This window comes from Mercurialis annua, linkage group LG1-X (assembly GCF_937616625.2).
Source record: "Mercurialis annua linkage group LG1-X, ddMerAnnu1.2, whole genome shotgun sequence".
Lineage (NCBI taxonomy): Eukaryota > Viridiplantae > Streptophyta > Magnoliopsida > Malpighiales > Euphorbiaceae > Mercurialis > Mercurialis annua.
The window spans coordinates 60,146,149-60,163,147 of NC_065570.1; the positions used below are offsets into that span (position 1 = coordinate 60,146,149).

The 16,999-nt window shown below is 33.2% G+C and overlaps 2 protein-coding genes across 3 annotated transcripts; both read right to left on the minus strand.

Moving 5' to 3' along the window:
* Nucleotides 1–452: 452 nt before the first annotated feature.
* Nucleotides 453–1,310, minus strand: LOC126665956 (classical arabinogalactan protein 4-like). The gene has a single exon (XM_050358901.2). It carries the CDS (start codon nucleotides 1,089–1,091, stop codon nucleotides 645–647), a length of 447 nt encoding a protein of 148 aa, XP_050214858.1. The 5' UTR covers nucleotides 1,092–1,310; the 3' UTR covers nucleotides 453–644.
* A 4,586-nt stretch (nucleotides 1,311–5,896) lies between these two features.
* LOC126653662 (isoamylase 3, chloroplastic) lies at nucleotides 5,897–16,999 on the minus strand. 2 transcript variants are annotated; one of them, XM_050347603.2, is made up of 24 exons: nucleotides 16,567–16,999; nucleotides 16,393–16,447; nucleotides 16,234–16,308; nucleotides 15,987–16,147; nucleotides 15,801–15,894; nucleotides 15,168–15,404; nucleotides 14,883–14,987; nucleotides 13,825–13,929; nucleotides 13,028–13,162; nucleotides 12,784–12,870; nucleotides 12,194–12,251; nucleotides 11,794–11,857; nucleotides 11,189–11,288; nucleotides 10,321–10,421; nucleotides 9,932–9,983; nucleotides 9,273–9,335; nucleotides 9,049–9,138; nucleotides 8,899–8,971; nucleotides 8,108–8,187; nucleotides 7,742–7,846; nucleotides 7,563–7,661; nucleotides 7,408–7,469; nucleotides 6,855–6,963; nucleotides 5,897–6,541 (listed from the first exon to the last, which is right to left on the minus strand). In XM_050347603.2, the coding sequence occupies exons 1-24, from the start codon at nucleotides 16,680–16,682 to the stop codon at nucleotides 6,425–6,427; spliced, it is 2,343 nt and encodes a 780-aa protein (XP_050203560.1). In that variant the 5' UTR covers nucleotides 16,683–16,999; the 3' UTR covers nucleotides 5,897–6,424. The 2 variants fall into 2 exon arrangements, with proteins under 2 accessions (XP_050203560.1, XP_050203566.1); XM_050347609.2 differs by having other exon boundaries at nucleotides 16,393–16,457.

The following is a 16,999-nucleotide window of genomic DNA, read 5'->3' on the forward strand; positions in this document are numbered from 1 at the left end:
TCATCAAAAAGGAACAAAAAGACTTGTTTTCAAAATAATCACTCGGCACGTGTTTATGACAAAAAGCACATGGGGTCTGTAGGTAAGAGAGAGAATACAGCTGTGGACACGTGAAAAGAAACCTTCCACCTTTTTCATCTTTTTCTACAAAAATTAAATTAATATGCCTCCTCAATAATATCAAATGATTAATAAAAACAAAAACAGACACAACAAGCCAATCACAGTTACCCAGCTGTCCTGCGTCTCATTATCGATATCGGTCGCTAAACGGACAAAAAAGACGACGAAATAACAGTACACGTTGTTCTATCTCCTTTCTACTTCACTGAACTTGTTAGCTATTACAGCAACAGATCCACAAAATCTATGAGATGATGACTGATTTAAATGAATAACATTTTCAATAAACGAATAAATACACCCAGATTAATATATTTATATCACCATGATAATTCATAATAATAACAATAAATAAATCAATATCAAATCTCAACCGTCAAAACAAACGAAAAGTGGAGCAGCCATCAACATCAACCGTCCATATGCAAATAATAATATTAATTATCCTAAAATAATCCTAAAATCAGCAACTGATCATAATTAACTAAATTCGAAAAAGAAAACCTCTCAATGGATCAGATCTATATGAACAAAGACCAGATGCACCCAGCTCCAACAGCCAAGACGACACTGTTTCTGTTAAAAACAGAAGAAGCACCGTTTGGAGAATTATCCGATGGAGTTTCAGCAGGAGTTCCGGCTACCGTTCCAGGAGGGAGAGCGACTGAAGGACCAGAGGTGGGAGCCATAGGAGCTGGTGGCGAGCTTTTTGGTGTCAAACTCGGAGCTCCGGCTGGAACTGGAGCAGCAGCAGTACTTGAAGGAGCTGGAACAGGAGCAGAGACAGGTGGCGAATTTGTAGGAGCTTGAACAGGCGCCGGCGCCGGAGTAGCAGTTTTTGGAGCAGGCGCAGCCGACGGTGACTTGGACGGCGGAGAAACAGTGGGTGCAGCTCCAGGAGCCTGACCGAGAGCGGCGGAAGCAAAAAGAGCTACGAGCATGAAAACGACGACGCTCTTTGTAGACATTGTTTGGCAGATCAAAAAAAGTAGCTCACGATTAGGTTGTCCGAAGAGAGAATAATAAAAGGGAAAACAAACAGAATATTAGATCGAGGCTGTGTATTCCGTAACGTAGGGATTTAAAAGAGAGAGAAGGGTTTGTGAGTATTTATATAGAGAAGAAGCGAACGGGTTTTTTTCTCCTCTCTCAAAAGTCGGTTTAGGACATTTCCACTTACCCTGCTGCTCCTTCGACGAATGTTCAAATTTGTAATTTGGACTATTTACATTAGGCATGTTCCACCTTACACGTGGCTGTCATCATGATCTATCAACCGCTGGATGCTGCTTCCCCACTTCTTGATGTCTCTAATACGCGTCCATTCTACGCTGTTGCTTGTCGTAGGCCAACTTTCTCTTTTACATTTGATTTGCAAAATTTAAGTGTTTTTTTTCAAGTGTTTATATCAAACCAAAAGTTATAAACAGAAATCTGAGGTTTTTCTAAAAGTACAGCTCAGCATTTTTTGATTTTTCGAGCACAATTCAGCCTTTCAGCGAGTAAAAGATCTCTTGCGTCTATCTTCTAACAACTGCTGTTAACTTGCTGATACGGCATTAGAAAAAAGATTTAAAAAGAATTTTAATATTTTAAGTATTTATTAATTTTATATTTATAAGGCTTATCCCCTTAAAAATCCCTCACCTTTTACCCCCAATTCGTTTGCACCCTCACGTTGCAAAACCACCAAATATACCCAAATTACGACCTTTCACTTTCAATTGCACCCTCAAACATTAAATTGATCTCTTTTCACTTGAAAAAATAAGTTTATTTTTGTTTTAAATAAAATATTAAGTCCTATTTTAAAATATATGCTAAAATTTAAAATATTAATTTGAACATTTTTCAAGTGAAAAGAGGTCAATTTAATGCTTGAGGGTACAATTGAAAGTAAAAGGTCGTAATTTGGGTATATTTGATGGTTTTACAACGTGAGGGTGCAAATGAAATGGGGGTAAAAGGTGGGGGGATTTTAAGGAGATAAGCCTATTTATAAACATTTTATCATTATTTAACCCTCTTTTGTCTAATTAACTCTAATTAATTAATTTTTTTATTAAAATAAATTTAAACATAATTAAACCAATCAACCAATTAAATTTAACTAATCAAAATCCAATAATATTAATAAAATTTAATTAATCTTATCAAAACTCAATTAAAATCTAATTAAAACCTAATTATATTTTAGTTTAAAAATTGAACCACTCTCATCCGATTTAACGCCGGCCACCCCCGAAAAAAATGACCGCTGACACACGGAATTGACATTTTCTCCTTCTAATTAAAAATTAAAAAAAATAAGATAAAAACGGCTTCCGCTGGCTCGAGTTCGTCGGCTGTTCTCAGATCTGAAAACAGACAGTCTGTTCTCAGATCTGAAAACAGACAGTCTGTTCTCAAGTGAGAACAGACGAACGGTCTGTTCTCTGGATGAGAATAGACCCGTCTGTTCTCAGCTGAGAACAGGCCACGACCTCCGATGGCCGAAGGTCATTTTGTTTTATTTTAAAAAAAAAAATTAAAAAGAAAAGATATCATTTGGTTCCGTAGTTTAATTATTTATCAATATAGGTCCTTTAAAGGATTAAATTGAAATATATTGTAAATATTAAGGATATTTTTGAATCTTTTTCTTTAAAGACATTTGACACCGTTAACTGTCAGATTTAACGGAAGAGTTTATTTATTCAATAAAAATAATTTTAGGGTTTTTTTGTTCAATTTAAAAACCACAAGGGCTTAATTGTGTCCGAAAAATTAAAAAGGACTGATTTGTATTTTCGAAGATTTTTTTTTATACCTTTTGCCTTATATCAATCAACTGGAATAAATATTAATTTAATTAAGGAGAGGGAAATAAAATCTTTGATTGAAGGAGTATATAAATATGTATATAAAATTTTAATCACCAAATAAAATAAAAATTAATGAATATATCGCATTTTGGAACAAAGCGACATAAGAGTATATATATATATCAAGTCCTTGCCTTATGAATTTAAAATTTTAGATAATACTATTAGTATAATGAGATTAATAATAATTTTTTTTAATTATTAATTTTTATTAACAAATAAATTAAAAATATTGTTTATATTTTATTTTTCCTCTTCCATAATTGTTTGTTAAGCATCATCTATATTTTATTTAATTTGTAAAAATTGAGTCTGCCACTGCTTTAGGGTGCAGGTAGTGAGAATTTGTATGGACAAATAATGTTTTTATTGGAATCATTTTAAGTGACAAGTTAAACATTTTCTTTTGCTATTTTTTTTGTCAATGGTAGATTTTGGACTATATAATAGAAGGAGACTCTCCTCGATATAATATCAATATATAATCAGCTTTTAAAATTGCAGAAACATGGTTCCAATTTTTAATCTTTGAATGCAGTTTGGAGGATTTTTTTTTTATCCAATTTATGATATGGCAACAACGACAATGAAATAATGCAATTACATACAACTAATTTTCACATGCCAAGATATGGTTATAAATACTGAAGGAATAATAATGTTCCTTTTGTTGTTATCTTCGTTGTCAAAAATTGCCATTAAAATTCCAAAAAGCCAAAAAAGGAAGATGAATGATTATGATAAATGACAACAAAAACACTAAAACTAGTCTAATACTATCTGACATTGACTCCCAAGACCGCTCGGTGTGAGCTCGGTTCAATTCGGTCCGGTTTGGAATATAAAATTTCAGAATAAAACCCTATAAAATTTAAAATCAAACTCCACTAATTTGGTTTACGTCTTTTTAAGTTTAACTTTTTAAATAATTTTGGTGAAAATAAAAGGAATAGTCGAATATAAATATGGTCAAAGAAATAAATAATATTTTACAATAGTAATTTAGTTTCGCAGGATGATATACCAAATATCTTATTATCAATGCAAAGGCAGAAAAGGACATACAGCACCGATTATTATTTTTTAAATGTGACATATGAATTGTTAGTGTGAATCTTTACGGAAATTAAAAACAGAGAAATAAAAAATGCCAACCGAGTTTATGGATAGTGGATACTTGCTGTTATCTCAAATCTCAATAGCTTCCAACTTATTCTTCTTCTAACATTAAAATGAGTTGTTATTATTATTCTTCATGTTAAAACATAGACACCTCATAGTGGGTCCTCAACAAGTTATGTTTCATCACTATCACTACCTTATAAACATCACATTACATAACATACCCCAAAGGTATTCTAACTCATGTCATTATAAATTTTGCTAAGCAAAAATTAAATTATTAATTCGAATAAGATTATATTAAAACATATTTAATTTTAATGTGAATAAAAAAAATAATTTAATTATTAATTTTGACTATATATTTATCATTAATTAAATAAGCTGACTGAAAAATTAAAATTTAATATATATATATATATATATATCTTCTCCGTTTCAATAGAAATATCTTCTTCTTTTTTCAAAAGTCTTTTATAATAATTAATAATCTTTAAAATTACTTTTTTTGAGAATATATATTTTTTATTTAAAATTTATTAATAAGCTACTATTTACTGTTGTCTATTAAAATATGTAAGGAAATGAATTGAGAGGATTTAGTATGAGTAGAATTGAGAGGATTTAGTTTTAATGAATTGAGAGGATTCCTTTTTCTATTAAAATAGAGAAAAGGGTAAAAAGGTAAAGTGTAGGGGCGGTGAGTAGTAAAAAAGGGCGGTGTTTTGTAATCCGGTTAAATAAAGACAGAATAAGAAAAACAAAAAAAAATTATATAATTTCATAATATTAATCGTTTTTTAAAATTATGTGATAAAGAAAAAAAAATGGACAAGTCTATTTGACAGGAGTATAATTCTAATTTATCTTACATAAAATCAAACAGGACAAAATTAGTAGTAAAATTGATTAATTGAAAAAAAATTATGTATAAAAATTTGATGTGATTTGGTTTTTGTATTATCCATTAAAACATGGTCTGATTTTAAAATTAGCTAAACTGAACTGAATTCTACCATAATGACCTCTAATTTGAATGCTTAACTTCATGATATTGCGACATAATGACACCTGGTGGTCTTAAAATAAACCCAAAAAGAAAAAGAAGTGATATTGTAACCGATGCTGTAACAATGCTTTGCTCAAATTACATCAGTAGTGATGGTACAGTTGCTACCATAGCAAATGCAGAATTAATGCTTATGTAATTGAACTATTCCCATTTTCAGCATTTGCCAACCTTGGATTACAAGATAAGCACTCAACAACTAAATCCCAAATATTAGATAAATATTTAAAAGACTCTTATATCTTTGAAATTTCAGCTTAAAATATGTCAATATCTTTGAAATTTCTTCTATTCGGTGCTAAAACAAGGATTTTAAAGTCTTCACTATTGTGCATTACAACTCCAAAACAGACTACTAACCTTCTAAAATCCCACAATCACAGCTCAAATAAGGTAGTTTTCTTTTCTAGCTGCCTAATCAAGTATTCATCTAAAAAGGCCAATCAACTTAGATATTCTTTTTAATTATAACCAATCTTTTAATTTCATCAACTGTAGTTTCATTTTGTTAAGTACAAATCAATTATAGTCAAATGCTTATTACAAAAAAACTGTGATTAACAAAATTAAAAAATAGTTATAATTAAATATAAGTTGAAAAGATTTGGTATTTTCTAACATAATTGGGTCAACTAACATTTTTTACAGTGAAAGTTCCCTTGTACAGTCCTGTTTCTTAAAAAAAAAATTAGTCAAAAAAATTTCTAACTTGAACCGATTAACAAACAAAAGTATATGCATTTATAAATAAATTTTATTCTCCAACGTACAAATACCAAGATGGCTTGCTTGGGCAGAGAACGAGGAATGACCGTAGTGATTTCTGGCTGAGCTGCCAGGTATGTGTAGGTCAAAGTGACATACAAGTACGAAGTAAAAATCACAGCATCATTTTAATTATTAAGTTTGTAATATTTACCACAATATTGACATTGTTATTATATACTTGCAATTCCCGCCTTGCACAGTATATGTACAGATTGTGATACGGCATCTACAATTTATAACCGTGGCATGATTTGAAGTCATTGGTAGATTGGTGTAACAGCAAAGCAAGTATACACCAAAAGGTGTCAATGGTGATACTTACTATCTTGATTGGATCCAGTCGCTAAGAGTGGAGTATGGGTCACTTCAGATATGAAGCCAATGTTCTAGAAGCATGAAAGCAAGATCTTTCTGCCAACTCAATAATCGGATGCTAAGAGTAAGTTCTTCAAGATATTCATTTGTCAACAGCTTGCCGTCATGCCAGTTTAGCTTCTAGAAGAATTGAAGAATACGGAGCTACGTTATAGACACTCCCAATGCCCGGGACACCTTCAGGGACGAAGTCGTTTGGTGACTCGAGATTGGTGTCCGCCTGCAGTTGGACAGGAGCTTTTTTTTAACTATAATTCAAATCAAAGTGATTCATTATGAAAGATGAATAATTAATAAACCTAATTCATGCATATGCGTTGTCAGTAAACTTTATTCAAGATTTAACTTTGCTTCATGTCTAATGCAAACGGCATAAATTCAACACAGCATGCAATTAGTAGTGAACATATTAAGATCAAGTCTTATATAATTTGCTACATCTACATGACAAAATTAGCAGCAAGAGGTAAAACCAATTAAAAGCAAGAGCATAAAAATTTGGCACGTTTGACAGAAGGAAAAGCAAAGCTAACCACACGAAACCAACTCCTCTTTGATGGTGCTGGGGGTATTGCAGCTTTAACAAAGTAGTTGTGAGCATTAAATGCCAAATAGATATCTGCTCCATTGCTCTCATGAAGCCTACATAACAAGTTCCGATACAAGTTGTCAGCTAATGCGACACATAAAATCATCATTTTGGAAACAATTCGTGCTTTATAAGCTCAAGAAACTAAAAGTCAGCTTTTATTCTGATTAAATGCCATGAAAAGGCTATAGATGCCATTATGCCTATCATCATTTCAATGAACAAGTACAATAAGCAATATAAAGATAACATATATTTGCACTTAAAGACTGATAAAAAAAATCCTGTTTTCTGGCTCCAATAACTCATTACTTTATGTAAAAGAAGCTAGATACTAGTGAAGCACTTTCTTGATTGCCTGATCAAAGAGACAAACGGATAGCTAGAATTCTAAAACCCATGGCTACCATCCAGTACACGATTATCACACCCTGGCGAATGTTTAATGCACATATCAAACCACCACAATTCATTGAGAAACACTTATGATCTCTTACGTGAATGCAAGAAATTTGCTTTCACTATTGTCCCAATTATCCTCATGCCACGTGACATCATTCTGCATATATATACAATAGATCATTTATAATATGTTTTATAAGTCAAAGTTACAGATACATAAAATCAATGCAAGTCTTAATAATAGACATACTTTGTTGAGAAAATTGTCATGGCGAAATAATTGATGCATTTTCCGAAAGTTTATGACCTCAGAGAAAAACCTGAAGTGACCGCTCCTTTGTGCGTCCAACTATATCTCGAAAGATCAAGCAAGTCAGCCTTCAATTGAAAAATGTGTCAAACAGCAACAATCTGAACAGAGAAACTTACAAGTCCCCACTGGAAATTGTTAATGGAAGTGTCATGTCCATAGCTGTTGTTATTTCCGTACCGAGTATGCCCATACTCATCCCCCATTAGCATCATTGGTGTCCCCTAATAAAATCAACAAGAAGATCTCATCATTCGAGTAACTTAATGGACATAGTAGCTATGCTTACAAATTAAAGAACCAAGCAAAAAATTTCCTTACAAATATAGTTAGCTACTTTAAAGTCAACCAACCAACTAAATCTGTATCACAATAAGATGCATGGAAAACTGAAAATGGTTCAGAGAAATCAATTTATGCATGCTGACTAGGTATTATAAAAATTGTGCTAGCATGACATGCATGAAATTCACTTTGCTCTTCACCTGAGATATCATTAGTGCCAAATGGAGATTTTTCATTTGGCGGGAACGTAAAGCTTTTACATTAGGATCATCAGTCTCTCCTGCCGAGTAAATAAATATAAATATACAATTCCATCATAAAAAATGAATAGAACAAGGAAAAATCTATATAGAAAAAAAGTACATTATTCCTGAAACAGCAAAACACTGAACACTCAGATTAATTTGATTGTGAATAAAATTAAGTTTTGATGTTATGTGTCCCTTGATCATTCCACCTAACAAATTGCAAGGTTAGGACAAATACTTGTACATGATATATCTATAACTTTTACAAAGAGTTTACAAGCTAAAGCCTGACTGTTTTAGAGAAGAGATGAGTTGCTGGAAATGAGAATTCATATGAGCATGTCACATTGCTAGAAGGAAAAGCTACATCATAAGCATCTTGACTTTTAATTCATATAGGATAACAATAATGCACAAACGTATTTCAAGCTGGTAGAGAAATTCTTGAAATTTAGAGTGCAGATTATTCATTGTTGAGTGAACTTCATGGGACAGCCAAAAGTACTCAAGAGATTTTGCAAGGAAGAAAGAAAAAGAATGAATCATGTGCAGACTAAATGAAATTAGAATGTGAAATAGCATTTTGCAAAAAGTAAAAGTCCAAAAGTATATGATGACCAAAAGTTATAGAATTTCTATTACTTAATACTAAAGAAGTAAATCTTCTAGTTCGGTACGTGTTATTTTCATTTTTATGATTGAATTATCTAAAAACAAAGATGCAACGCAAATATTTGACCTACCTTCAAAGCCACAATTCCAGCTAAAATTGTCATTGCATCCATCATTTCCACCCTCTCCATTAGCCTCATTATGCTACAAACAACAATAGAGTAAAAGCCCCAGAATCTGTATGATGAATTGATTATTCAATCATTCACATTTATGCATACCTTAAAATTGTATGAAACAAGATCACGTAATGTGAATCCATCATGTGCTATTACAAAATTAATGCTATGGTAAGGCTTGCGCTTATTCACCTGTAAAATGAGAAAAATATTATGCATCACCTTTAACCATAGGTAAAGTTTAGTGCACAAGTAGTACATTATGCAGGAGGAAGTAGATAGTAACTTCAAAAATTGGTTATATTCATGACATCAATGATGCTTACACTGTAAAGGTCAGCAGATCCAGCAACACGAGTTGCAAAACTCCCTTTCATACCAGAATCACCCTATAGCAAACAAAATTACACTATGAAAATGAAACTTCAGATGGTAGTCATGTTCTAGAGTTACCCTCGCAATAATAGCACCAGTAAAAGCCAATAAGCAATGGCATAAACAAAAACAGTGCTTTCTAAGGTTACTTTGTTTTTTGCTAAGTAAATGTTACTTTGTCCAATTATCACCATTGGATGAATTACAATCACTTTCATCCAATGGTAAAATAGGCAAAGTAGAGTAAAAACAAAGTAACTCTAGAAAAGGCCAACAAAAAAATGGTAGAAAAGATGCACAAAGAAATCAAAATGTATGTAATAAGGTCAGTAGTTAAAGTTTCAAGCTTTTAGACACTCAAATAAAAAATCTATAAAAAACAAACACAAATGAATGCATTACTGTCTGAAAGTGCAGTTGGTTTGTTTATTATTTTCTGGAAGTTCAGTTATAATCATTAATCACAGAATAACTTCATCACAATCACTTCATATGAGCTATTCAGCCATCAATCTAACTGGCAAGCTTTTCATAGTGAACAAACTCTTCATTACATCTTTATCTAGCTATCATTTCATTGTGAATAAGTGATGTTTTTCTGAGTAATCACCTTGATATATCTTCTAATGTCATCACGGTACTTTCCATTCCATTCAGCCCACCTGCACAATAGGACAAGTGGAAATAAGGTCCCAAGCTTCTTAATAAGCATGCGATTTCTTGAAAAAAATAAATAGTTGACCAAATTGAAATGCAAGGTTTCATGATAAAATAATAGTAACAGAAGAGCACTGGCAAGAAGAATAAGGACAAAAGTCATTTGATAATATCAGGAGTTCAGGAAGGTCAACACATAAGAAAAAGAAAGAACTCTTCACAGCAAAGAAAAAGTAATATCTTATCTAAATGCAGAAGCAAAGAGATATTTGAGAATAATAGTGGAAATCCACCCAATGATTGGATGAGTACTATATATGATGGTAACAAAAATGAAATTACCTATCCCAGTTAGGAAATTTTCCAACCAGATAAAGGCCTCCACAATCCCAAGGCTCCGCAATAATTTTACATCTTGATAGAATAGCGTCTTTGACAATTGCCTGGTTCATTAAACAATATCAAGTCAATACACCACAACAACTGCCTCATCATGTGCGGCATTAAGTTAACTAGAAAAAGTTCGTAAACACTGAACATAATGAAAACCAACTTGACTGCGTACTATGTGCCCATCCCACATGTGCGATGCATTAACTTCAACACCAACTCTAGCTCTAAGGACATTTGCTTTTGTGACTTTCAAAGCAACAGAATCATGGGGAGTATTGCCTGATACTTTCTGCCAACTTAAGGCCCCACTTGATATACTTTTGTATTCTGCCAAATATCCTGCATCTTAACCTAGAGAGTGTTTTCCTAAATGAAATAAAATAGATGAAGAGACATGAAATGCTTTAGCATGGTTAATTTTTCAAATCTTGTTTCCTTATCCTAACACAGTAGCATGACTAATTGTTTTCTCTAGAGGGTTGCACAGCCACATCCTTCGATGCTATAAAAACTGTTGCTTGTTCTCTTGCAATAACTAGCAGTAATCTTTGCTTCTCTTGCCTAATTTTTCAGATCATGCCCACAGAAACACTTAGATATATACAGCTATATAACAGGAATGAAGATGCTATTTAAACTTCAATTCCAAATAAGAAAACCAGCGACGACCCCCAGGAAAATAGTATAGATCAAGAATTTTCCCACTTTCAGAATAGAATTCCTAACAATTCATAAGCTTTTCGTTCAATTCCCACATAGAAGATATGTATATCATCCAATCTTAAACAACACATTCAGATACACATGAATTCATTACCCTAATAATTGGAGGAGTATCAAGAGGAGAGCCGTCAGTTCCTCGACAAAGTACACTTGCAAGGTCAAATCGAAATCCATCCACATGATATTCTTTGACCCTGCAGGTTCAGCAAACAAAAGGATAAGAAAATATAATAATGTAGTGAAGTAAAGCCTAGTAACAAGACACCTTGGCAGAAAAATCTAGAATTACTTGAATGAAAAATCTCAAGTTCAATTCTGGTAGGGATTTGACGAAAGGAGACCGATGTCTCGCTGCATAGCTCATAAACATTTGAACGCACAAAAAGAAAGGTTGCAATGTGACAATAACTATGGTTCAAAAGGAGCAAAAAAGAAATATAAATTTGACAAAAGTTTAAACTTCATACAACAATAAGACCTCAAAAACTCGGGAGAGCTAAATAATACTAATCAACTTAAGCACAAGTAGCAACTTTATCTGGCATTCAGTCCAAGCTCTTTGATAAATAGCAAAATAAGAAAACATCCTCAATTACTTTTATTAACTCATCGTTCAAGACTATAATTTTTTTTATAGATTATTTATTAAATGCCTAATAAAGAAGTTAAGCATGGTTAATAATTGCAGCTCAGCCATACCAGTGTCTTAGGCTTTCCAGAATGAGTTCCATCACCACAGGATGGTTACAGTTCAATGTGTTTCCTGAAGAATAATAAGATAGCTGAGAGATCTTCGAAAATGCATGATGATCCTCTAAAAGAAATGCATAATAATGTTTTGTAATTTAATCAGAGAGATTCTGGCCACTGTTCAGCTCAGTTTTGTGAACCCCCTCAAAAAAGAAAGAAAGATAAAATAACTTGTGATCAGTTTCACTGGATTACAGCTTGGTTAAGTCCATCTCTCCATTGCTTCCATTATTTTAATCCTATTGACACTATATGTTGTCACAGCATTCAGGACTTTTGGTTTTAATGGAAAAAATGACTTAAAAAGGTTCCTAAAAATCTAGAACAAGAAAATCTAGGTTAAAATTACCACATCCAGAAAAATTCAGAAAGTGGTCATTGTTGTTTAGGTCCAACAAGTAATATACCTGCAAAAAAATTAATAAGATATGGTATTGTAAAAAAATATCCAAATGATAGTTACATATAATGAGTTGCATATTCAAGAAAGGGAAAGAAACGTTTTCCATAAATCTTCCTTAAATGACTTATTAAGACCAATATAACTAACATATAACTAATTTATGACAAACGCTTCTGGACACAGTTTGTCTTTGGCAAAAGAGTATCCAAAGCTGGTCAGTTTGAACACAATAGTGCTGCTTCTGAATACCAAACTAGAAGCAAACAAGACTAAATCCTCAAGATCAAAGAACTTCGAATAAGAAACTGAACTTCATATGAGATTTATTTCCTCAATAATCAATTAATTTAAAAGGGATCCTATGAAATGTAATTTCCGAAACCCCTCCAACAAAATAAAAAGTCATTTAAAAGTAAAACATTTAAGTTATCTAAAATATTCTGCATCAACTAACCAGTAAAAACAATTTACCAGCAAACACAATTACAGCAGAACCGCAAAGCAAACAAAAGCTTAAATGATTTAAATTAAATGACCTTATTGTCTATCCCACGGAAGGAAGTGGTATACGAGTATTTGTCTCCAGCCTCATTGGTATGATTGTAGACAACATCCAGAATAACCTTGTAGAAGCATCAATAAACTGATTCAACATAAACTTCCAACAGCATTTGACAGTGCATGCGTGCTTATAAATGTAGAGACTCGCGATATTAGAATAAAAAAAGAATTGATTTCAGGGTGTTTAATATTCCATCTGGAGAAAAGAACGGATTTTACCTCAATGCCAGCACCATGTAAGGCTTTAACCATTTCCTTAAACTCTCGAGATGCATTACATGGTCCTCCACCATCGCTAGCATAACGACTCATAGGAGCAAAGAAATTTATGGTCGAGTACCCCCATGTATTTATCTTCAAGAAGAGAAAAGAAAAACCGATAGGTTAACATCTTATTTGGGGCTCAAATTGAGTCTCCAACACAAATATTTAGTGTCTCGTGTTTTATCACAGTGCATCTATTGGCCGTCCACAAACATATTCTGCTTTAAATTTTGTTTTAAAATAGAATACCATTTATGATGACTTTTTTGAACTTGAAAATGCTTAAGTTGAGGGTTCATTCTTCTGATTTCAATTCAATCGTCTCTTTTGCCTACAATCTCTACAGCTACATTCATGTAAAGCCAAATGGCATAACAATCCCATTCTTAGAAAAAACCAATTTACCTACACACGTAGAACATCGATAATTTCATATTCAGAAACATAGGAACATCTCCAGACACATATATGACAAACATGAAGAGTTATCTACCATACCCACAAGTCCTACTTATTACAGGCTCTTCTTTCTCGCATGGCCCAAAATATTTGTCAACAAATATAAAAGAAAAAAAGATGTAAAACATTTATGGAACTGGTCTAAATGTTAATAATATATAAGGGCAAAGGAATTATTTAATAGTAAAATTGTAGATGAATCTTCATAGCTAAATCAACAAGTAAAATAAAATCAACTTATTATCTAAGACAGTTCAGAGAAAAAGGCATAAACAATTACAATTTTACTTTACCATATGATCTCTAGGGTTTGGGCGCCTCTGAAACTCAAATTCATCAAATTCAAACACAGGCAACAACTCCACTGCATTAACACCAAGCTCTAGAAGGTGTGGGATCTAAAGTTCAATAAAAAATAATTGTCAGGTTTGGCATATCTAAAAACAGCAACATAGCAACTGCTATTATTACCAACCAAAAGATGATCAAGGAATTGACACATGATTAGCATTAGTGATAAGCTCATGCAGCATGGCATGGTTTAGATGCCTCTTTAAAATTCTCTGCATTTTTTTGAACAAAAAACTGAAAAAGCTAAAGAACCTTTCACTCATGAAGCTAGCAGTATCCAAATTATGAAGCAGCAATTTGTAAACAGAACATCAACAATTTATGACACATGTGATTTTTTCCATGATTGTTGCATTATAGATCATAGTTGTTAAAAGTGCGACTGAGGCACGACGCCTAGGCGCTAGAAAAGCGCAAAGCGCAGGTGGTGCACCTGAGAAACACCTCAGGTATCCACCGTCATCCAGCGCGCCTCAGGCGCAAAGCGCAGGCTGCATAAACTCTAGGTTTTGGGCTTTTAAAAAATAACACATAAACAAAATAGTTAGTTAAAAAAGAAACCCTAAAAATATTAAAATAATACATTCAAAAATTACGAAGGTTCAAACTCCTCTTCTTTGATCATCTTCTGCTCTGTTTTCAATATATCAACACAGAATCAACTACCAAGGTCATCTGATGCTAGTCTTTCCGGGAGTGAGGGGAGGCTCTCATTATCTTCCTCCTGGTCAGACTCTGGCTTACTGACCTCCATTAGAATTTCGGGCTCCGGTCCGGTCTCTCTTTGACAGACATAAGTAAAAAGCATAATAAAAAAAAACTAATAGATGATTTTAGGTTGCAACTAGTAGCTTTTTTGGATTGATTATTTTGTTATTGAACAGTTTAAAAAGTTTCTCAGCTACTAAAACCACTCTCAGTATCAAGTTGAAATTAAGACATGCTTTAAGATCACAATAATATCAAATATCATATTCAGTCACCTAAATAATGTAATCACCTGCTCAATTACGCCAAGATAACTCCCACGTATTTTCGGCTCCAAACCGCTTGAATTATCAGCTGTAAATGCACGGACATTCATTTCATATATAACAAGATCATTCTGCAAAGACGGACACAAATGTATGAAAGATGAGAAAAAATTTAAAATGTAATGTGTTAATGAAATGCAAGTTCATACAGAGTATATGCAGAAGATAGCAAAATTTGAGACAGAAAAATACAATAAGGGAAAAATAAATCTATACATAGGACACAGAGCCCTGTAAGTAACTTTAGGTACCTCTGATATGTTTGGAAGCTTGTAATTATCTCCCCAGTCAAAATGTAAACTATCAAAATCATATGTTCCGAGAAATTTACACATCTTATGGCTAGCATCTCCAAAATGTCGGCGACCTTCAACTAGCTTGGCATAAGGATCTAACAGCACAATATTCTTGTCAAATCGATGCCCTTGATCCCAAGTTTTTGGACCATCCATCCGATAACCGTAAAGCACATTGCTGCGAGGCAAATCCTGCGTGTACAAAAATGACATCCGTAAACCAAGCAACAGTCAACACAAGTATGAGTATAAATATTTATGTAAATAATTAGCATAAATGATATCCACAAAACGAGCAGTAACTAACTTCTAGTCTTAATATACTTAAATCATCAAGTAACACGTCCTCGCTCCTCGGACAAATACATTGGTAAAATGCACATAAAGAATCATACTCAAACAGTTGCAGAACTACATTAAAGTTAAAGTTACAGCACTAAAATTTTCATATCCATTATTCAAACTTGGCTCAGCTCAATTAACTTGGATTATGTAGTTTTAAATAAAGACTGTATTAAAATTAAAAGATACATAACAAAAGATATTGTGTGTGCAAAGAAAGTTAAAAGGGTATAAAAGTAAGGATACCTCAACACAAACATGCCAAATGTCTCCTGTCTTGTTCGTGCGAGGATCCAAATCCATCTCAATCAATTCACCATCCAAACTAGCTCTCCCTCCCCTTATGTAAATAAAATACACAATGCATTCATAGCATGTCATAACTAAGCAACTAACCAAAGGCATACTGTATATTACAAATTTGAATAGTACCTCTGCGGAAGTGATAGGCAAAGAGTGACAGAAGTAGCATGCTGTGAAAATATAGCAAAGTTGATTCCATTATCAACTAAAGACACTCCCAACGGGAATGCCTGGCCTGGAAATAGCTTAAAAGACGGCGTCGTTTCTGTTATCTGAGCCACTTCCTCTTCCTGTAAGAAAAAACAAAACACAAAATTAATCACATCAAAAACAATAAACTAATCTCACTTCACATATCAAATATGCGAATACTGACTTGAAGCACACGCTCTTGAGCACTGCCACGAGCATAAACAAGGCCAGGTCTGGTATGTCTAATACGACGTCGTGTCTAATCTATGCCAAAACTAAAAATCAGAGTTTGACATATCGATAACCGAAAATCAAAGTGTAAAATGCGATGAATAATACATGCCTGGTTGAAAGTTCGAAAGATACTGCTACTGGAGCTCTGTTTAGTAAACTTCAATCTACAACAAACTTAGACACGGTCAAGGAGATATCTGATTAATTAAGTAAGGTATACAAAAACGGAGAATTAGAAGGCGAATATTAGAAATATAACGGTTATTTGAATCATATATATTACCCCATGTTAGTACTAGTATCGTTGTTAAATGGAAATGGTGATGCATTGAGAGGTTTTATTTGAGCAGCAGAAATGGAAGAATCGCAGTGAAGAAGTGGAGGTGGTGAGCGAAGCATCTTACCGATTCGTTTTCTTTTGGCTTTTGGAATAAAGAGAGTGAAATTAAAAGGTCTCGTTAAAAGAGAGTGAGATTAGTATAGCACAAGAGTTGTTCATTTTTTTGATGGTGATGGGGCAGAGAGACGAGATCGGAAACGGGCCGGTTGGATGATGGTGCTTATTTATTTGTCGTACGCGTGCCACGTGAACGGTTGCGTAGAGTATGGACTTTACATTGATGGACACGTGGAGATTTACATTTCCGAGAGACCTTGCGGATCTCCAAGAAGGCTAATGTTAGTACTTAGTAGTAGTAGAAAGACTGTGCGATGAG